The 24,264-nt window shown below is 29.1% G+C and overlaps 1 protein-coding gene across 11 annotated transcripts in view; it reads left to right on the top strand.

Moving 5' to 3' along the window:
• LOC100213294 (uncharacterized) overlaps positions 1 to 24,264 on the top strand; it is a 50,578-nt gene that overhangs the window by 12,823 nt on the left and 13,491 nt on the right. For 6 of the 11 annotated variants that reach the window (XM_065795613.1, XM_065795615.1, XM_065795614.1 and 3 more), the window contains 5 exons: positions 12,938 to 13,096; positions 13,709 to 14,423; positions 14,513 to 14,600; positions 19,602 to 19,695; positions 22,137 to 22,345. In XM_065795613.1, the coding sequence (XP_065651685.1) occupies positions 13,001 to 13,096; positions 13,709 to 14,423; positions 14,513 to 14,600; positions 19,602 to 19,695; positions 22,137 to 22,345 (1,202 nt within the window). In that variant the 5' untranslated portion in view covers positions 12,938 to 13,000. Of the gene's footprint in view, positions 1 to 12,702; positions 13,520 to 13,708; positions 14,424 to 14,512; positions 14,601 to 19,601; positions 19,696 to 22,136; positions 22,346 to 24,264 lie in introns of those variants that run through there. The other 5 variants (XM_065795612.1, XM_065795608.1, XM_065795606.1 and 2 more) reach the window with 4 other exon arrangements.

The raw sequence follows: 24,264 nt of genomic DNA, 5'->3' as shown, positions 1-24,264 counted from the left end.
TTGTGGTCCATTAATACATTCTATAATCATTTCAAATATCATCGTTATGGTCAAACATGTGCGCCAATTTCAAACCAAGTATGTAAAATTTGTAAACTAATTGTCAAAAAAAAACTAATTATTGTATCAAAACTTTTTTAATATTCAATAATTTTCGTTCGTTAATAATTCTTAATTCTATTCCTATTTTCGTTTTTTGATGCGTATATTCAATTCTATTTCAGTTTTCGTTCTTCAGATATATCCTAATTTTAAGTTTTTATTCACATTAACGAAATCAATTATTTTTACTTCAAATTTTACTTCACGTTAATGAAAATATCACTGCATTGGCCACGAATGCATGAAAAATGATGAAAAATTACAAAAATTTAATTAAACAACATTATTTACAAGGTTTAGTTTTTCATAATATTGCCCTATAATGTTGAAGTCAGTTTGTCACTCTGTGCAGTATTCTTGTTTTGTGTGAACACAGGCATTACCATTCTGGCAGCATTCTTCGCCCGGATGAAACCATCTGGAGCTTCCTGCCCCATGACTGCCTTTGAAGCTTCGGTAACATTTTTTACCAATCTTCCAACTGCCTGCCTATGACATGGAAAACGATGAAATTCATTAATAGGTCACATTGCCTAAATAACTTGATCCTGGTTCTTGGACAAGAGAGATATGTTGTTCCACTGTTACTCTCCGATGAAATTTTCCATGAAGATATTCATTCATTATTGTTTTATCTTTCCTACCATCAAAGTAAATGCACGGACATCAAAAAAAATATCATCACGAAGTAAACACTAATACTTCTGACGTTCTCTCCTTATTTTGCTCCGGTCGATTACATTTGAACAATCGCCTGATGTTACTATGCCATAATCTTGTAAGACACCTGATGTGATTTCGGCAACAGCTCGGTTGGAGAGAGCATATCGATTTTTAATTCATTCCGTTGTTGAGAACTTGGTCTGAGATGTTCATCATGGTTTACAACTTCAAAATCAGGGTCGTTTTTGTTGGATTCGTTGTCAGACGATAAAGGGCTGCCGCAAAAACTATTAGCAGACTCTAGATCCGGTATAGTGTTAGATGGTGATTCTTGGAGTCTGTGTGCTTCTTTGCGTGCCTGTTCTTGAGCCTGCCTCATTCTTTTGTGGATCAATAATTTTATAGCATGACTGTCAACTGATCCAGTCATCATCCTTCTTGTAGTCCTCTGGTCTTCTAGAAACTGTTGCTCAGACAGTGGTACTTTTTTAGTTTTGTTGCAAGAACAAGATGAACCTTTAGCATGTTTGCAAGCCGCAAAGCCATTTCTTTTAGATTTTGGATATCAAACCAGTTTTAAATAGTTTTCATGATGAAAATTACTAATTTGCACAACACGAGTCTTTGAAACAGTTGGAATACTTGCCTGATACCATATTTTATTGACCTTGGATGCCAGAATTTCCGATACCTCCGAGACGGTAGGTTCTTTTTGTAGAACCTTCTCGATTTTCAAGTCATATCGAACCCACATGTATTCCGTAAACATATCCATTTGTGTTGGCAGCATGCTCAACTAAAAATTATTTTATCAAAAAGATATTTACCGAGCAATAGAAGTTACACTTGAATTTGCTGTATCATTTTAATATCTCAAATTATGGAGTTTGGTTAATTTTACTGAACCTAATTGCATGCAAATAATTGAAAAAAAATTAGGTAGTCTAATAACAGTAATGTTATAGTAGGGTATATCTAAACAGCAATATTTTACAAAGACATTTATTTATACATACCAAATCAAAAAAGAAACGTTGTGTAGATATAGAATAAATATAACTTAATAAATTATATATTTTTTAGAAACTAAAATGATATAGCGCTTTATTTTGTCTAATTTAACTATTTGGATGTCATTAAACATGGAATTTTTTTAAAAAAATCATAAATAATACATCATTCATTTAAATTTTCAAAATGCTACAATGACTAGAATCAGAGGCGTAGAAAGAATTTTTTGATGTTTGAGATAGGTAACTTCCAGACATGGAGAAAACTCCAAACATTTATATGTTTATACTTATGTCAAATAATGAGGGTTTGCAAAAAATTGCGATGATTGGAAGCTGGGAACAAAAAAGCCCCAAAATTTTCGCCCCCCCTGCCCCAAACGTGAGAGCAACAAGTTGATGAAGTATTTTTTGTACTATTCTTAACTAGACTTATATTCATCGATAAATTTTAGATTTCATTTTGAAATATTTTAGCGTTCAAAAATTATGACCATATAAAGTTTAAACCCCCCCTCGATTTGAGGGGGTTGCAAATTTTATATGGTCATAATTTTTGAACGCTAAAATATTTCAAAATGAAATCTAAAATTTATCGATGAATGTAAGTCTAGTTAAGAATAGTACAAAAAATACTTCATCAACTTGTTGCTCTCACGTTTGGGGCAGGGGGGCGAAAATTTTGGGGCTTTTTTGTTCCCAGCTTCCAATCATCGCAATTTTTTGCAAACCCTCATTATTTGACATAAGTATAAACATATAAATGTTTGGAGTTTTCTCCATGTCTGGAAGTTACCTATCTCAAACACCAAAAAATTCTTTCTACGCCTCTGACTAGAATGCAAATTCAAACATTCTTTTCAACACTTCAATTTAAATACAAGTCATTTAATATAAATTTTTAAAGGATTTCTGAGTTATGTCAATTATAACGGTTTTCGAGCAATCGAGACTTATCGCTTAGTATGAATTCTTTGAAAAATAACAAATTTATCAATCCTTTAAATATTTTAATGATTTTTATATTGTTAGACTGGATTTGAATGTACTTTCCAATAGTATACTACACTCTATGATCGACACTTTATGAATACACTCTAGAAAGATATTTGGGAAAAAATTATTTTGCATAAAATATCGACTTTTTACAAAAAAGTTAAAATTTTCCAAAATTAAATTGCCGATAAAAAGCAGAAGACATCACCCTAAAATAATTTTTTTTTTTGCCAAGACACCTACCCAAATGACAACTTTTGGAATGCATATAATATAGTGGAGTGAAAAAAAAATTTTTTTTTACTCCACCATATTATATGCATTCCAATAAAAATATCGCAGTATTACAAATTTAGCTTTCCAAATAGCACATCGCAATATATCAAATTTAACATCCAATAACATATCTAATATTTGAAAATGAAAATAAAAAATTTTCAAACATTGTTAACGTAGAGACTCTTAATAATATTACTAAATTTGATCTTTTTATTCAAACTTTGCTTATTTTAGATTTCAACAGTATGCATAAAAACTCTTGTTTTGCTAACGAACTAATTCAGCAGATTTCAAAAAAACATCAATTTTTTAAGATTTTTACGCACGAAACGATAACAAATATTATTGGAGAAAAACATTTTATTCAAATTGAAACGCGCGTGCATTTTTGTTATTTGTTCTTTAATGACTGAAGTAAGGCGATTTTACAGTGTCTTAAATTAAACGACAAGTTTAAAATTTTTAAAAAATATATTTTTTTTTTTTGTAGGTAAGTTATTAATATCTAAAGTTATTCCCCAATTATATACTTTAAATGGTCGCAACTTTTTAACAAAAAAAAACAAAAAGAATTAAAAGTTTTTAGGGGTGTTACTTTAGGGGCGGATTCTAAGAGTTTAAGGTTCCGATCACAATATTTTGTCTGACTTTTAAAGGCGCTTAGTTTAGGAAGTCACACAAAAAAACTTTGGTTAAAAAATGCAGAAAAATATTTGTCAAACATTCTTAATGATAGGGTACTAAACTGCTTTTGTAAAAAGTTAAATAAGAATGCATGATTAATAAAGAGATTTAATTTATTTCCTTTTTTTTTCTTTCTTTTATTACAAAATAATAAATTTATTTCCTACTTTAAAACATCATCAAAACTACGCAAGTAAAATCATTTAAAACTACGCAATATTCTGTTGTTTTTTAAAACATCAAAGTAAAACCGCTGGAACGTATTTGTTCCCTAGATTGTAAAAGACATTAGCGCAAAAACCAAAGTTATCTCATATGACTTCCCAAAATTCACGGTAAAAAAAGTCAGACAAAAATATATCTACCTGATAATAAAAAAACAACAACTTTTCGTTAGGGTTTTTAGTGATATTTTACAAAAAGTTTAGTTTAATAAACAGTTTTCTTTTACTTTTTACAAACTACTTTTACAAGTTTGACTTTCTAGCTAATTGCTTTTCGTAAGCTCGGAATTCAAGTGCCTTGTCGAAAATTTATTAAAGTTATATATAAAAATGTAATTATCTAATTTACGTAAATTTAACATTATACTAACGAAAAAAATTATTTTTGTATAACGTTACATTATAACGTTATTAAAATTTTTTTTTTATATTTACGTATCTTTAAATTTAGAAGATCATTTATTATTTAGAAGATGATTTATAGTATATAAATGATCTTCTAAATAATATATATATAAGACCGTGAGGACTAGTTCTCACGGTCTTATCACAAAGCACCACGTTGATTGTGATAAGACCGTGAGACGAGAGTGCAAGAAGCTTACCTTAAACTCAGACCGTGCACGAGAGTGCTAGAAGCTCACCTTAAACTCAGATCAAGAGAATCACCAATGTTTTAATACACGCAAGTACACGCTTTAAAAATGCATGCAGAAGAATAATTTTTTAAAATAGTATTAACTTTTTTTGTTTGTTTACATTTGACGTAATATGCATAAATTACATATTTTTCAAATACAAACAAGAAAAAGAAGATCACAATGATCTTATCGTCAGAAGCCTTTTACAAAAGAGAATACGTAAAATATTATAAAAACGCCTTTATCGCAAGATAAATTAAAAATATTCTAAGATATTTTCAATAGAGAGAATGAGATCTTTTAATTTATTTTTAAAAACAGGATAAGTTTGGGGTAAGCCGAAAATAGGAAAAATAATTTTGTTCCAGAGATGAGCTGCACGATAAGTGATACAGAATTAATTGAACTTTGTTCGACAGAGTGTTTCATTTAAATAATTATTATTCCTCATCTTAAACTTGCTTAATGGTTTCAAAATAAAAAGGCCTTTTAAAATTAAAGGAGATGAATCATACTTCCACATATAAAAAAAAGATAAATTTGCATATACGTTTAGTTTATATATATCGAGGATTTTCATTTGATTAAAAAATATAAAGGAATGTGCGAACCGATCCGCAGAATTAATCAAACGGATTGCATGTTTCTGACGGCGATAGAGACATTTTAACTTGCTTTGATCAGTGCTACCCCAAGCAATAACTGCATTATATAACTATGAATAAAAGAATAATAAAGTTTAGTTAAATTATTTTTATTTAAATAAATACGAGCCTTATATAAAATTCCGATACTTTTTGAAACTTTCAAGCAGACATAGTTATTATGATGTTTCCATGTGATGTTCTCGTCAATGAATAATAAATAATATCAAATAGTTATCCAAATATTAAATAAATTCATTATAGTTTTACTCAATTTTGATAAAACATTTACAACGTACCTAACTGCAACAAAAATTGTTTTAAAACTTTTCTAAAGCTATTGTTACATGCAGCCTTGTCATTCTTAATGATTATCCTGATGATTTTTTTCCTGATGATTTTGATTGAATTGATTATGTATAAAAACTTTTGTTTTTTTGTAGAAAGTACAAATTGTAATAATAAATCTGTAATGTAGAATACCGAGTTTAGCGTTATCATGGAGAAATTTGAAGCCCTTTAGGTCTTTGCTTATTAGGGTGTCCCAAAAAAAAAATACTTCTCAAGCTTATCCCATTCTCTATGGTCCAAATAGGCTAAAAAAAAATAAAAAAGCATTTTTTTTATTTAAAAAAAAGAATCATTTTAGGAACTCTCTTCAAAACAAATATTTCCAGTTTAAAAATTTTAACATTTTTGAGTTGTTTTTTTGTCAAGTCCTTCTTTATTATCTTTCTGTTGTCTCTGGCTACAAGCATGAGATTCTGTTTCATGTCATCCGACCTGTAGCCTCCAATAAAGTCCCGGATCAGTCTGATATTTCTTTCCACACAGTCATTGACACATACAATCAACTTTAAAAATTTAAAAAATAAATCTAACTTCTCGCTGGTACTTCCCTTGATTCATTTTTCTTTCCAACAGGAACCTCAACTACCTTGAACAGAATCTAGCTCTGGGAACCTACTACTTCAGTAAACTCCGTTGACCTCGTAATAACCGGTAGCTTTGGTTTCCCCATATGAAACTGCATGAGGACATTACGCATGATCAGTTTCTCCAACATCTTTTTCTTTACCTTCTCGCTTACATCATCGTTAGCTTGTAAAACTAACTGTTCTGTTAAATACCATGTATGGCGCTGAATGCTGACAAGAAGGGCTTGTCCTATTTTTGGGTAATAGCCCCTTATTTCAGCAGGTATAAAGCACCTGCCATGAACCTTATAAATAAATTATCATTATTAAAAATGTACTCTCCACTAAAAATAAAAATTATTGATCACATATTTTTACTATACCTGGCTTCGTGACAGGCCCCAGATTGATAAAAATAAAACTCTGGTATATCTCCACAGAGCTTCTTGTAGTCCCCCTGTTAAATGTCTTTATAGTAAATGGATTTATGCAAAACTCTAAGGCCTTTCTTGCAATGTTGTATAGGTATAATCCAACCTGAAGTTCATTCCAATAAAACCTGATGCTCTTCTCCATCTTGTCTACATCCTCCATGACGCTTGGGCACGCTTCCTGCAATCTTATATATAGTGCTCTCCTGTGCCTTTTTGTTATCTCTTTAGTGAGATCTTCCATAAAGTAAGAAATATGTAAATCCAACATGTGTTGCCTTCAGATATACCAGAGAAAAGGGATGTTTAGAAAATATTTGTGAAAATGGTTATGGTGCATTACTCCAGTGTTGGAAGCAGTGGTGTCACAAGATATGGCAAAGATCTAATCAACAATTTTGTAATACTCTAGAAGGTTTAAGATTATATCTGTCTGGTCAGCTTCTTTAGAGCTTTCATTTTGAACTACTCCAAGGAGGATATCATTTGTGTCACCAATATCTGGTAAAGTAGCATTAACAGAAATTTTTTCAAGTCTTTTTCCTTTTAAAGTTTCCATTATATCTTGTCTTGTCTGGTCTCCTAATAATCAAAAAAACTTTATACCGTAATTAAATCTTTGTTTATCCTAGCTTTTTTTTTTACTAATAATTCTTACCTTGATCTTCAATCTTTTTGAATCTTTTTTAATGAACAGAGCTTTTGGAAATGGGAATATTTTTAAGATTTACGCCTGATTTATTGCATATTTCTGCAATCATTGCGGTTTGAGGTTAGATTTCAACTCTATACCGAGCAGATACTACAGACGTAAATTCACGATATCATCAGCACTATTATTTACTATTATCTAAATGATAAATAACAATGATATTTCTACTCTAATTGAATTTTAACTTAGTTTACTCAAAATCAATTAAACCAACTTTATATTTTATAATCATCATTTGTTATCCTTGGCTTTTACTGTAAAATCATAATATTGAATTAACTCATCTACAGAATCTTTATCTTTGAAAAGCTTTACAGCTTCTGAGTTTGATGCAGAAAAACCAGCGTCAGAATTTAAAGAAATCCCACTTAGAGCCAGATCCTTTTTCTTTTTTTCTTTCTCCACTTATGTATTTTTTATGTTATTTATTCTCTGCAACCAATCCTGTCTGTTTTTAAAAGATTATTTAAATTCTTTGTCTATCTCTGTTGTTATATACATTTTCATATCCTCTTTCTGGCCTAAAAAAACTGAATATCCTCTCTAATGACAAGTATATTGTTGAGCCTAACTCTAAATTACACATGTTTTGCGTAATATGAGCAGAAATCTATTAAAACCGAAATTTCTGTGCTTATTTGTGAGTCTCATAACATTTGGCGTAAGCATACCCAAACCTGTTTCAAAAATAATACTGTTATTCAACTTAGACATAATCAGTAAGTTTAATAATAATAAAAAAAAGATGAGAAAAATTTTCCTTATTAACTAATCCCAAAATGACGTAACTTTTTCCAAAAAAATCAATTTTGTCAAGTTTTACAGATAACACTTTTTGAAAACTGATTTTTTTTTCCTATTGATTTTTAACCTCAAGGGACTTCGCAGAATGGGAAAGACTTGAGAGGTATCTTGGGGAAAAAAAAAGTTTGTTTTTGGGACACCTATTGCTTATTTATTTTGCATATAAGAAGTTTCAAACAATTTCTTATATAATATTGATTAGTAATAGTGTCTTCCTTTTCAACATAAACCAAATGAACACCCGTTGTCTTGAAGGTGGTAGAACATGTTTTTTGCCTCAAACTTGTCGCATCTTACATTAGTTCAACTTTTTTTCAACCTTCACCAACCCAACTAGCGTTTGCCGACTTGTGTACAACTTGTCTCAAATAAAACCGCGATTCATCCCATGTAATAATATTACATTGTCTCCACGCGCCGTTTCTGAAAAGGGTTAAATTCTCCTTACATGCCTCAACTCTATTCTTGCTATTTTTAATTGGTTAACTCGATGGGTATCCAACATAATGTCAGTTTTATTTTTTTAAGAGAGTTTTGAATGATTTCGTAGATTGTAAAACGATTAATCGTGTTATTAATATTGATGTGTCGTGTTAAGATGTTATTAATCGATGAAGCTTTAACAATATCATGTGTTGCATGACGATTTTTTCGATAATGGCTTGCACACGTTCAATACTTTCAATTGTATGTGTGGTTTAAGGGTGTCCTGAGCGAAAATCGGCTTCAAGACTCTCTCTACAATAATTAAATAGTGCAGCCCACTTAGCAACTGTACAATATTTTTGTGCTTGGTCACCATGAAGTAAATCCAATCCATGGGTATGGCTTGTGCTGGAATATCCAAATGGACCACATTGATTTTGGTTATTTTTTAAAAGTTTGAAGAAAACTTATCTCCTTTCTAAATAATACAACAAAAGTTTTACAAATCTTGGCTGTAAACAAAAAAAATGTATTTACAAGTAGATGTAAAAGTTTGTTTGCAAGTTCACTAAAAAAAAAAAAAAATTATTTTTAATGAACTGGTGTAAAAACTGTATTGTTTCAATTAATTCGCTTGCAAAAAAATATTAAGTTCAAAGGAAAACCGTCAGTTGTATCATCAAACCGTGGAGTGATGGTTGCGAATTAGAAAGCAAGTTGAAAAACCAAGAAAGTGGTCCACTAGTTTAAAACCTTTTCAAAACGCTATTAGGTGGATTTATGCAAATCCAGAGTACTCCATTCTAGATATCGAAGATATTCTGGACAATTCAAGAAGTTGAAAAGAGATTTTGCTCAAAACATACCAAAGATAGAAATTCCCTGGAAGATCTCAACAAAAATTCAGCGAAGGCCAAAAATTTGGTTGAAAACTGCCATATAAAAAATTTTAAGGAAATTAAAAAAGGAATTATAATGGATAATGGAACATACTACAATCTCAATTCTTTGACGCTCCCAGGTCAGCAATTTTATACAATTTTGAAAGGAACAAAGCTTGGAGTTTTTAATAAAAAAGATTAAAACCAAAACACTTGCCCAAAAAATTTTGGTTTGGCAACCCAATTTTGTTTGGTTTGTGTTATTTGTGTGGTTTAAAAACTCAGCTATTTTTTATATACGAAAACATGAACTTCAATGTTTACGTGAAAAAATGTTCTTTGACGCTCCCAGGTCAGCAATTTTATACAACTTTGAAAGGAACAAAGCTTGGAGTTTTTAATAAAAAAGATTAAAACCAAAACACTTGCCCAAAAAATTTTGGTTTGGCAACCCAATTTTGTTTGGTTTGTGTTATTTGTGTGGTTTAAAAACTCAGCTATTTTTTATATACGAAAACATGAACTTCAATGTTTACGTGAAAAAATGTTTAAAAAAGTGACTTTGGCCCATGATTTTTTAATTTTTTTTTGGATGCCCCAAGAAGTCCTTACGATCTTATCACAGAGCACCCCGGAAGAGCATTTGAAAGGAAGTTCACGCCTCCTTCCTTACCGATTTTATAAACTTGCCCAGAGGTGGCGTTGAACCGTGGATCTCTAATTTCTGAGGCAGGCGCGCTAATCACTACGCTTCGGCTGCTCTAAAGATTTAAAGTATGATGATCCACCCGTCTTTTGGCCTGATCTTGTATCTTGTCATTACTCAAAAAGTGTTATCTAATGGCATTAACAAAATGATTTTAATTTTGTCCTAAGAAATATGAATTTAGCAAATGTGCTATAGTTTGTCCAACAAAAAAGCTTCGTAAGCTTCGCAAAAAGGACAAAACTGCAACAGACAACAATCAACTACGTTGATTTTAGATTGTTGCAGCACAATACTTTAAGTATTTAGAAATATAAACTTGCTCTAGACCATTAAAAAATTATTAAAATCGATTCTCAAAATTGATTCTCAATATTTCAAAATACCATACCAACGGGTCATTATCATTTCGGGCAGTCTTTACTTTCATTATACTCTCAAGTGTATTAATTTTCAAATGGTTTTTGCCTTCAGTCCATTATTGAGTCATTATGCTAAACAAACGTTCACAATCTGCATTCGTCGTTGATGCAATAAATGAAAAAGCAGTAAGCATTTTGAGCTTAGCATTTCCATTGTTTATACCTTCTAAAATAGTTTTCCGTCTATAAATTATAGGAATAGGTTTGACCTCTCACCCTTCCAGATTTATATCTAAACAAATATGAAGCAATAAGAGTCAAAAATCTCATTATCACTAATGACAGAAATAAGTCATTTGTATTTGTATTCATTTATTAATAAGTAACATTTACAAATTTATTGAAATCACAAACAATAAAAACAGTTCACAGTAAAGATTTTGTTAAAAAAGCAGATCTCAATTATTGACAGAGAGAGAGAGAGAGACAGATTAGGACTTTTCTTTAAAGAAGAGGCCTTATCATTTGATGAAATAGCATTGATAAAACATTAGTATAATTTATTTTGGCAATTTTGGTGGTGCAGCTATAATTGCTAATATTGTCAGAAAAACTTTTCTGACGATATAGCTGCAACACCGAAATTGCCAAAATAAATCCGACTTGTGTGTTATCAGCGTTATTTCATCAAATGAAAACCAAAGAATGCTTCAAGTCTTTTTTTAAAACTGAGCAATGGTGCGTGTACTGTGGTAGTTAATAAAGAACTCCGTTTTTAACTAGTCAATTCATAAAAAAATGTGCCTTTCATGGTGTTTTAAAATTTTTAAGCGGCTGATTCATAAGTTTGGCTTCTTGTTCTTTGACTATACAAAGACCTTTGGTGTAATTTGTGTCTCAACAAAATTAGTTGAATCAATTTTCAATTGTATTTATACCTCCTCTGCAATGAGGAGACCACGTTGGAACGGTAATTTATCATAATAGTCGGATATAAGCAGTATACAGGAAACGCCAAAGATTTAAACAACGACTTAAACATTCTTTTTTAAATTTCTCTAGCATTCTATTACCAGCTAAAGCTGCGTGGTCAGCTTGTAACTTTAAAACTATTTGATACGATTACTCCCAAATCGCACTCTATTGTTTTGGTTTTGAGTTGTTTGAGATGAGCATTTTAAGAATCCATTGTATATACATGATTTGGCGTAGCCTTTTTGTTTTTTAATTTTAAATAGCATGAGCCATTTTTTAGACCAATGTTTTTAAAGACAACACAATACCAACTTCAATCATATTTTTATAATTATTTCTGTTTTTAATATTTTTAAATGAAAATTTTAAAATTTAACTTTGAAAAACTTTAATTATATTAAAAAGTTTAATATTATATTCATTTTGGGGCTTAATGATAAGACTAAATTTGTCTTCTTCTAGCCCCGGTCATGTAATTATTTTTTTATAAGTTACGACTGTAAATTTTTTTTTTATCGGCAAAAGTGTAAATAAAAAAAAAAAAAAAAAATTATAAACATTTCGAAAACGTTATGTGTACTTCTTTCCGCAGCAAATGTGATTTTGATTTTAAACCTCCTAAGTTTAAGAGGTGCATATCAAACTTTTTAACAAGACAATAGTTTGTCAACAAATCAACCGAATCGCAATAGTATTTTTTTTCAAGATAACATTTTTTAAGATTTTATTGAATACCTTTACCACTGGCTCCTCAACGTTTAAATTTAAATTTTCAACACTTTCAACAATACAATTGAATTCAGGTTTTAAGAAAAGATTTTTCACTTGCCGTAAATTTCTAATTACACAACCGAAATTAACTCCCTTAAGAAGCTTTTTAAACTATATGGAGCTCATATGTGACGACACAGAAAATAATCCAAGACAACTGTTTTTTAGATGCCAAAATGTTAATAAATTTAAAAACAATTTCCGCTTTACGCAGCAAAAAATCTCATAATATATCGTACGTATTTCGTATTTATTTTGATAACTTTAAAGTTAAAACAACGTTACGATTACTCAATTTTTTTTTCTTTTAATAAATGTAAATTTAAAGTTTATCTTATATAAATTATTATTGTTAATGAAATACTTTGAAGCCAATCTCTTTTGTTAATTGTGGCCTTACTCTTTTATGCGTTGTAATGCTTACAGTTAAATGAAAACTATTGCTTTTTAAAACTTTTTTAAAACTCTGTCTTCTTACAAAAAACAACATTGCGATAAAAAGTTTATCGCGACTTCAGAGAAGAAATTGTGAATAGAAAACATGGTTTTCTATTCACGTGTACATCTGCTGAATCCAACTACAAAACATCTTTACCGCGAATAACTTTTGTAAATAAAGTGTTAAAAGTTTGAAGGTTTATGCAGATTAATATTTTTTTAAATATGGTTTTTAAACCATTACAATTGACTAAATTTCATTTTTTTTTAGTCAAAATGACAAGCGTTTAACATCCTACTGTTCGATTACACAAAAAATGACTTATGTATAAAAATGTCAGATAATTACCCTCAGAAGATCTGGGATGGCGTTGATGGTTATATCGTGCGCCCGTGGAATACTAATATCTCAAAAGAGAGCTTGGCTAAGGTTAGAAGCTTTAGTTTTGTGTTCTTATCAAAATATATTCTTTACGGCGGTTTAAACCATTATTCAGATAATTTACCTGATGTTTTGCGGATAATAAACTGGAGATATAATTAACAGTTGTTTAAACATGTATTATTCATAATGGGGTGATGTAATAACATGCACGTGGTTAAACTTGTAATTATGAATTTCGAGGAAAATGTAGAAATGACACTAAATTATTCTAACCAAAAGTCTGATAATGGTGTAGTTCGTAAGCGTCAAATTAAATGTGGAGTTTGTAGTGGATGTCAGGTACTTCAAAACTGTGGGTTATGTGTGTTTTGTATAAAAAGAAAAACTGGAAAACAAATATGCAAAGAAAGAAAATGTCTCCAAATATTAAAAATACAGTTGGAAAGAAAAAAGAAAAATTTTAAAAAGGTTTCAAATGTTGTATTTGTAAAGCGCATTTTATGGTCATAATATTTACAGGGTATAAATATTAAATACATTCACACACGCAGATATATTGGAGTTGACATTTTTTATTTTTTTAATAATGTACATTTCATGCTGTTGTATTTTAATAAATGCAAATTTATATAATTAATGCTACTTTTTTCAATTTAGGAGTCGAAAAAAAAACAAGCAAATGACAATTTTCATCAAAATTTGGACAAACTTAATAGTAATGTAAATGGTAATCTTACTGATAAAATTACTAAACGACGTTCATCAAAGAAAACATCCATAAAGTATCATAATGAAGCTTTAAAAAGAACATATGATGATATTAGTGTTTCAAATGAAAAAATATCCAACAAATTTGTTCATTCATTAAATGGTCTAAATGATATTTTAGTTTCTCAAATTGCCTTGCCTACACTTGATGAAAGCTTGATAAAATTTAAACTTTTAGAACATGAAAGTGAAGTACACTTGTTACAAACTACTCCTTCTTCTTTGGAAAATCATAGCAATATATTAGATGAAAAATACAAAAAACTGCCAAAACAAAAAGTTAATATACAGAGTCCAAAAAAATACAAGCTGTCTAATACACCAGAAATTACTGAACCTCGAACTTCTATTCTTGAATCCGAACAAGATCTAATTAAAAAAGTGCGTCCACATAGTGCAGGACCTTTACCAAGTTTTAGTACTTTTGTGCATGAATTTTCGCTAAAACCTCTTAACACACAATTGCTGAGTTTACCAACTTCTCCAAAAAATAATTTTTTTACTAACAAATCATTTGATGCTAAACTAGATAGCTTTAAACACAAAAAAAGTGTTCAGCTGAAGTATTCTAAAGTTAAAATAAATTCTGAATGTGGATGTGCTGGTATGACATTCTTTAACAAGCTAATTGAAAATAATAAATTTTATTTTATTGTAAATGTAGCACCATTTCATTAGTATCTCATTTTTTAGTTTCAGACACAAGTGATTCAGGCCCATTTTATAATCATCTTGGTTCAGGCTACTCATTAAATGAACTTCGGAATACACTTTTAGATAGGTAAGATGTAGAATTTTATATACACTTGGTGCATTTGTATTTGAATATTTGTACTCATGATATATTTCGTTTGGTTGTTTTATATTTATGATTTTTTTTTCTTTTTATGATTGCTGCTCAATAGTCTCTCTCTTTATCTCTGATGTTTTGTTTCTTTATATCAAAATAAGATAAATTCTCAAGATAGATCTGTTTCATCAGTACCTGTATCACTATTGTTTTTTCTTTTCTTTTTTTATAACAACATTAGACACAAGGCTGAAGGTATTCAAAATGCTCTCGAAAGTGTCTTTGATAAATTTCCCATCTAAAAAGATCTAATCTATATTAAAACATGGTAAAAGTGGTAAATGATTTTGCAAAAGCAGTTAAAAAAATTTTGCAGAAAAATAATTTAGCTTCTTCTACAATAATATGAATTATATTTTGAAGATATGGGAGAAAAATGTCTGAAAGGAGACTTTAAAGTTCAACCATTTCAGTGGAAGCTAATAAAAGAGTTAGAAAGTTTTCTTGGAAAATCTACCATTGTGACTCAATTTTTTTACAAGAGAAAAAATATTTTCGTAAAGAGAATTTTTTTTTTTTAAATTTAAAAATATCTTAGATAATAGTTTTATAGCTAAGGACACTCTCTGGTTGGTGCAGATAAAGCTTAATGAGCAAAAGTTTAAATTTCTTAGATTGGAGGAAGCTGATACAACTTTTTTACTGAGAGTTCTGGTGAGCAATTAAAAGGCTTGGCTATAAAAAAGAAATTTCTTAAGTGAATGGGGCTAGCAAGCAAAGAAAAAAAGCCAGCAACAGTCAAGAATCTATTCAAAACACAGGAATAGAGAAAAAAGAGTTCAATGATTCCCATACAGCGCAAAATCTTTTGAACAAAATGGAAACCTTGATGTTTAAAAAAGCTCTGGAATGAATATAATTTTTCACTTATATTATCCAACTAGCATTCAAATTCCCACAGCACTTCCAGTGACTCAAGTTAGCATTGAATAGATGTTTATTGCACTCAAATTTATGCCAAAATGATGCCAGACCTAAAATATGATGGGCACTGTTATGTAATCTCAGCTGTTAGCGCCATTTTTTTTTTTTTTGAAATTTGGTTTTTAGAGAATTTCATTTTTGTAATCCCCTCAACTGTTCTTGTCTGGTTTCTTTAATTTTTTGAAACAAAATCCTTATAGCTTATGTCAAAGAGCTCATTTGATATTTCCATAAAGTGTTTTCAAAGATTTTGATTAAAACGTAATTGTAACAGAATTTAAAAAATAAAACGAGAGAAATTTTTTCCAAATAAGAATGCTGGGGGTTCAAACCATTGGTTATTAAAATAATATTCAAAGTGTAAAAACACTTTGAAAATCATTGGTTTTGAATTCCCAGCATTCTTATTTGGAAAAATTTAATTTAATGTTGCAATTCTTTTTTAATCATTGAATCAATTTTTGAATCATGATAAGTGGCTTATTTTTTTTTTTTTGGGTAGTTATCCCCTAAACTTTTCTGTTTTTTTCACTGATGTACAAATAATGGCTAATAAATTAGAAATATTTAAAAAATATAAAGGAGTACAATATTAAATTGTCAAGGGCTATTCTGGACCGATTTTGGGCGCCGCCCAAATAAAATTTGAGGACCTTTTTTTACCTTTTTAACGGCAAATATTGTTTTTTTCGTCCTCGGCAGCCGGCTATTTCAGTGTGACGCCAGAGTGCTCATCTAAACTAGCAATTTAAGTGATGGTTCTTGTAAACTTGAGAATGATTTGAGCACCTTAGAGTTTATAGAATCTTTAAATGATTGCTTCTTATATCAAAATATCTTATTGCCAACATATTAAGTTAGCTTTGGGTTTGATACAAATTTATTAGACTTGGTCTTATCAGAAAGCAACAATTGGGTTTTATGTTTAAATCACTTACCTTGTCTAGGTGGAGTTGAACATGAACACCATATATTGAATTTCAAATATTTTTTATAAAAATAAAAATCTTGATCAAAAACATAAAAAAAGACAAAATTGTTATACATTAAAGGAAATTATAAAAAACTTTCAATTTATTTTTCAAACTTTGATTTGGAAAATGGGTTTAAGATTATAAATGCTGGTCAAGGTTATAAAAAATGGCCTAATATATATCATACTGGATTTAGTAAATTTATTCCAAATATAAATTATGATACAAGTAAAAAATACGCTCCATGGATGACTTCAAGGTTATGGTACAAATGCAGGCATTCAAAATTTAAACAAACTTACATGGTCAATAACTATAAAACTTTGAATAAAAATGTAATAAAAGAGTTAATAAAGATATAAGAGCCTTTGAATTAAATCTCACTAAAAACTCAAAAAACAACCCTAAAAGTGTTTATTCATTTTTAAATAGTAAAACAGTTATAAAAGTTTCAATTAAAGCACTCAAAACTGTTGGTAGTTCAGTCAAATGAAGTAGATAATGCAAACTGTTTAAATAAGTATTTCGTTTCAGTTTTTTTTAAAAGATGACATATTAGACATTTAGTTTTTAAGATTTGTTTCTAAAATTTGTTTATGATTAAAAATAGTAAAAATACTTTTATCAGAGTATAATAACTTATAAATTATGTTTGAATTTAATCAGTATTCAATTAAAATTAACTTTAATGGCACCAGAAAAGCAAATAGAAATTCATCAGCTACTCCCTTGAGTAAATTTATTGGTAGAGGAAAACAACCATTTTAAATTTTACCATCTGAGCTCCCTATTACAAGGGATATTTTACATTATGGGATTTTTTTGAGAGAGACAAGCAATAAAAGAAACTATACTGTTGATAAACTAGTTACTGATATGACTCCAGCCATATCTTCTCAGTGGAAAAAAGCTAATTGCAAGTTTGTACATCTAGTAATAATTCAAGAATTCATCATTAATGCTAAACTGAAGTATCTTTAGGAAACTGCAGTTAAAATTAGTCTTAGGAATGTTAAAAAATCAATAAAGTTTATTTCAAAAAGAATTAGAATTATAACAAAGAACAATACATTGCTAATTATTGATCACAACAAGGCTAAAAAGTCTCAAGAAAAATTAGCATTGGAATTAGGTAATAAATTTGATAAAGATCTTTTTTTGTTTTTGATGACAGAAAAGATAATACAAAAGTGTAAACAGAATTTAATGACATATATTTACCTTGTCAATCAAGGAAAAATATCTTTCTGTAGTTACTGAACCAGGTGGTAAATATCTATTTCACTTATTTCCAGATAAGAATGATCAGAAAAAACATGCTGAGAGAATTGCAGACCACCTGGTTAACTGGTTGGTGGAAAGGAATTTAGGAATGCAATTAAAAGCCATTGGAAGAGACAACACAAATGTAAATACTGGGTATGAAAGTGGTGTGATTCAATGGATGGAAAGAAAATCAAGGAGATAATTGTGGATTATTTGTGATCTTCACACTAATGAGTTAGGGTTAAGGCACTTAAATATTTATTTGGATGGCCCTACAAAATGTGGTCTGGAAAAAAATGTCAAAAGTTGTTTGGACTACTTTAAAAAATGTTAAATACAGCTAAAGATCTTGAAGTCAATCCTAGTTTTACAAAGATTAATATCAGACCTCTCTTAATTTTTTTCGTCCAAAAGTTATCAAAAGTTTGAGTACTAATCAAAGCTATGCTTACTGAATAATCAACACAATAAGGTCTGGTAATTTACCCAAGTAGTAAGTTATGTTAGAAATAGGATCTGTTTGCAATAGCAGATGGCTCACAATAGCACTAAGATTTTACAGAATATGGGTTTCTCTGCATGGACTATCTGGTGTCAACCATCAAAATCTTATATAGATTGTTGAATTTATGATAGTTATATTCCAAACTGGTTCAACATAAAAGTCATATCATGTTGCATAATTGAAACTCCTTAAAAGCCAGTAGAAAACCAGTTCTTGATATTGTAATTCCCATAGCAAGAGATCTGCTCGGCATGCGCATTCAGAAGCTATTTTGCAAGTAATGATATGTAGTGAGAATAAAGAAGAAAGAGCTCAAGCTGTGAAGAATATTCTTAGAGTCTGTGAAAATGAATACAAGCAAACTGATGTTGGTGGTTATAGCCTTAGGCATCAAAGAACGCCTAGTTTTAACATTGATGCTAAGAGTTTTTATAGAATCATTGACTGGAACAATGTTACAGAGTCACCTTTGATATGCAATCTTACATCTGTTGCTATTAAAGATTTTATTAATAGCCTCATCATTGTTCCCCAATGGAGTTCTTATACACAATCAGTTGAGAGGTGTGTGCAGATGATTACAAAAGCTGCAGGACATATCCACAGAGCAGAAAGAAGGGAATTTCTAGATGATATTGGACAGATGTTGTTGGAGTAAAAAAATAAATACAGATGATCTTCGACAAGTGTACAGATGATCTTGGACTACTCTACAGATGTTGTTGGGCAGATTTAGTAATCTTTTATCTAAACTTTCTATTGAATTCATTTTATTTGATTTATTTTAATGAAATAGTTATATATTTTGTCTATTTTCTTATATCTCCAAATTATTACAAAAAATTTTTTTAAAGAATTTCCTAAAATAAAAATTAAAGAGAAGATATCCAATAAATATTGAACATATTTAATACAAGTTTAATTTTGGTTTAGTTAGACCAAATATATTGTTATTTTTTTCTCTTTTAATTTTTTTTTTTTTACATAGTTACAGATCAGCTTATTGTAATACTCCTGTTTCTCTTGTAAAACTCCTGTTTTTCTGGTAAAACTCCTGTTTCTCTTGTAAAACTCCTGTTTCTCTTGTAAAACTCCTGTTTCTCTGGTAAAACTCTTCTTCCTTTTGTAATACTCTTCCTATTGCAATACTCCTTTTTCTTTTGTAATACTTCTATTTCTCTTGTAAGCTCTCTCTATTTCCTCTATTGCTGTTATCATGTTGCTAAGTTTTTTTAAAATTTGTCTTTAAACTTTGTTTTACAGGTTTAGTATTCAAAATGCTGCATTAAACTTACAATTAGTTAAGCACACTTCTGTTGAGGGGAAAAATGGTGATGGTTGTCCACTAGCGAAATGGGTAAGGTATTAAATAAATATTCAGTTTAAAAAATTATTTTTTTTAAATGAGAGTTTTTTGACGTATCTCTATGAATCATTGAATCGCTTTCACTAACTAAAAAACAAAAAACAAATTCTTCAACTAAAATAAATAACTTTAACCAAATGCTTTTTAAAAATCTAAAGTTCAAAGACCAAATTAAAAGTTTTTAGACCAAAGGGAGTTTTTAAAGACTAAGTTAATCAGGTAGAAATTTTAATAACATTAAAAAAGCTTTAAAGAATTACTAAGTGTGGAGACTTGAAAACTTTAAAAAATAAGTGTAGTTAAAATTAAATTTACCCAATTAAACTATTTATCAATATGCTAGCGAAAAACTTCATTTTTAGTGACTTATTGTTTCTATAGTAACTATAGAAACATATGAAGTGCTAGTCATAACTTTTTATGGTTTTTCTTTTTATTTTATAAAAGAAATTTATTAAAAACACAAAATAGAAAGTTTTTTGCAAAAATCTTTTTTAATTTAATAATTGTATATTAATTAATTCACACTAAGTGTATTTAGTTCAAAGCTAAAATATGTATAGACAACTTGAATGATAGACGTGTAGAGCATTTGTCTGTTGCTGGATATCCAAATGCTAAATTTTAATGGTTAATAAATACCCTATAATAATAATGTTAGCCCACATTTGAAGCAATAGTTGTATTGTTTTATTTTTAAAATGTTAGTACATGCGCATTTTAATCAGAGGGGAAATATTTATGTCCTGGAGATTCTTTTGTTCCATAATAAATTGGTCTGCATGTAAAAGTCTTAAAATGGTTTTTAACAGCTTCTTTCTTTTTAGAGAAAGATGCTTTCTTCTTGTCTCCTATTTTCTAGTCTGGTTGCTCCATGCTCATAAAAGTGTCTTGCAATTCTAAAAACTATATCAGGCCTTATGACTAGATATATATAGGCTAGTTATTATTTGTCAAAATAACTTTTTATTATCATTGAGTATTGCTTTTTCCTTTTCAAAACAGTTAAAAATCCATACAGTTGTAGTATGCCATCTTTAAGTATTTTGTCTTCCGTGATGCTTTGTGATAAGACCATTAGGGCTTGTTAGAATACTTAAAAGGCTTAAAAAAAACCTGAGATTTTTATTGAAAATAATTTAAAAAAACCGTTTTTCAATATTAAAATTATTTTTCGGCTTAAACTTAAAAAAAATATATCGAAGTCTATTAAAAATATATTATAGAAAAATAGTGATTTAAAAGATCAGATTTTACAGAAAATCTGATTTTCTATAAAAGTTAGACAGTAAACGCAATTTATTCAAAAATGGTATGCACGCACACACAAACACACCCACACTGTGTGTGATGACTTAGATGGTGTGATTAATGGCACATATCTCCTCTGAAGAGAATAATGATGGTGTTATAAACAAAATTGCTGCTTATTTTTGTTGTTCCAACTAGAAATGCACAACAAATGACTGCAACACAACAAGAAGAATGGTAAGCTTGATGCTCTTTATTTTCAACTAATCTTCAAAATACAGAATACAAATAGAGTTTACTTTTGGCATCATGGTGGGCGCCTAACATAACAAGGGAACCTTTTTTGACTTACAGGGTTTAATCATTATCCAAGTATGATGCCAGCTACTGCACACAAAGATAATGCTATAAGATGTATAATGTTTTATAATAGACCAAACAAACAACGAAAAAAACCACAAAATTTTTGTGGCAAATGTGATGTTGGATTATCTGATGTGCCTTGCTTCAAGAAATATCACACAACATATTAATTTTAAACAGTATTGAGTTCTATTTAGTTTTTAATGAATTCTGTTATGATTTTTAAATGTAACTTTAAGTTACATTTGATTATTTTTTTTTGTTTTACTTAATACTTCTAACTTTTTGAAATTAACCTAACACTGGAGCTATTGTGCACCAAAATAAGGCAACAGTTAAAGGGTTTGCTAAATCAACTTGTGTTATTTCATTAATAGTTTATATTATAGGAAATAATATCAACACAAATTTAAAGCAAGCAGATAATTCAAATGTTATAAACCTTATTTTTATTCATGTTTAATCCCTGAGCATATTTTTGTTAATGTTTAATCCCTGAGCATATTTTTGTTAATGTTTAATCCCTGAGCATATTTTTGTTAATGTTTAATCCCTGAGCATATTTTTGTTAATGTTTAATCCCTGAGCATATTTAAGCTTGTTGATTCACTATTTATGAGATCTAATTACACTTAAAGTCTTTGTATACTGTCATAAAGACAGTGAATTGTATACATTTATATTAAATTTTGATTGGTTGATTTTAAAACTATAAATTATTTTAATTTATAGTTTTAAAATAAGCCATGAAAAACAAAATAGCAATATAAAAGTATTGTATTAAATAACTAGATTTGTATATTTACACATTTTATCAGATAATACGTAGAACAAATGACGAGGAGAAATATTTGGTTGTTGTACGACACCATGAAGGTCATACTTGCAGCAGCACATTTACTGTTATTGTGATAGTTGCATGGGAAGGTATTTCTAAACAGTATGCTGATGATATGTATAGATATCTCGCCAAAACTTTAAATGAATCTGGGTTTCGGACTAGACGAAGATGTAGTGCAAATGAAAGGTTAGTTTAATTTTTTTCCCTATTTAATTTAATTTCATGAATAATGACTGAAATGAGAGGCACATAATAATAATTGTGAAATCAACCAATGACTAAATTTGAGTAATGATTTTAATACCTGACCATTAAAATTTTTTTGTTCAGTATGAAAATTTATATATATATACATATATATATATATATATATATATATATATATATATATATATATATATATATATATATATATATCTATCTATCTATCTATATCTATCTATCTATATCTATCTTCTATATATATATATATATATATATATATATATATATATATATATATATATATATATATATATATATATATATATATATATATATATATTTATATATTCTAAATAATGCATAAAGTTTAGTTTATTTATTTATTATTATTATAGGATAAAAATATTAAAATGACATCAGTTGGAAAATTGGTAAATTAAAAAATAAAATTTGATGCCTATACCGATTCCAATTGAGTAAAAAGTGGCAGATTAAGCCAATGCTGATGCCAATTAACCCGTACGGGCAGCTGGGACACCCTAATATATATATATATATATATATATATATATATATATATATATATATATATATATATATGTATATATATAGGCCTCAGCAGGAATGGCATCATCCAATATTCCTGACCAGGCATATAGTATTTTGTGGCTATTTGACCATGATAATTTAATTTTGATATGATAAAACAATAATAATTAAAAAAAAAAATCACAATGGAGATATTTTTAAAAAAATGGCAATAGAGATATTTACAAAAAAACTTCTCAACATATACAAATGAATAAGAAATCTCGATGCTGAAAAAAAACTAAATTAATTAAGTTAAAGCAAAAGTCAAAAAATTATAACTCCTTGAGAATAATAAATCTCAATTTCTATAAAAAAAAAAGTCATTGAATTTTGACCTTTCTTAATTGGCTCAACGAAAATTCATTGTTTGGGGCAGTCTACCCACTGGCCTATTTTCAACTGTGGTCCTACCTCTTCTCCCTCTTTGTTTACTAAGGCTTGACTTGGGTCCACACTTTGTAAGTCAAATAATTTGAACAATTTAAGACAGAAGTAGGAGAAAAAAAAAGTTTTTCAGATACATAAAATTCTTTTAAATAAATTTTTTAAATTGTGGACTGTAAACTACGGTGGAAATAAAAAAGTTTTAATAGAAATAATTGAGTTTGGGGTCATCTATAAAGTACGTACGCAGGTATAGAGGAAGGGGGGGTTCCCAAAAGCGTACAAGGGGGTAAGGGGTGTTAAAGACGGTGAGTGCGTACGCAGTTTGACTATCTCTCCTAAACTACTGAACGCAAACTGGTTTTTATCATTTCTCTTAAAATGTTAAAATATGTTGTAACATTTTAAAATTTATATAAGTATATTAAGTAAAATTTGAAGTTTTAATTAAGTACAGAGAAATGTCAAATAAACGAAATATATATTTTTTTTAATGTTTTGAAATATTTATGCGTTAGGGAAGAGAGGGCTTTATTTTAAGAAAAAAAAAGCATACGTACACAGAGGGAAGGGGGGGGGGGGGGTCTTCAAAAGTATACAGGTTCGTACCAGGGGGGTTCTAAATCAGTGGTTTTACTGTGTATGTACTTTATGGATCGCCCCTTTTATACATTTTATAAATATAAAATCTGTTCATATATTGGATTGGAGCAAAAAAAACAAGTTTAATTGCTAAATTAAAATCAAAATTAAATTTGGATTATTTTTATGGCAACAATTTTTTGGTGAATTTTACCTCCCCCTCCCTTCCCTTTGTCAAACTTTCCAAAACCCCTCCTATAAAATTTACATCTACATTTGATAACCCCCTCCTCCTTTTTTCATCCCAAATAAATGGAAAATGGAAAAAGTCCCTTTTTTCCCTT

This window comes from Hydra vulgaris, chromosome 04 (genome assembly GCF_038396675.1).
Source record: "Hydra vulgaris chromosome 04, alternate assembly HydraT2T_AEP".
NCBI lineage: Eukaryota > Metazoa > Cnidaria > Hydrozoa > Anthoathecata > Hydridae > Hydra > Hydra vulgaris.
This window is presented reverse-complemented; position numbering and strand designations above follow the sequence as displayed.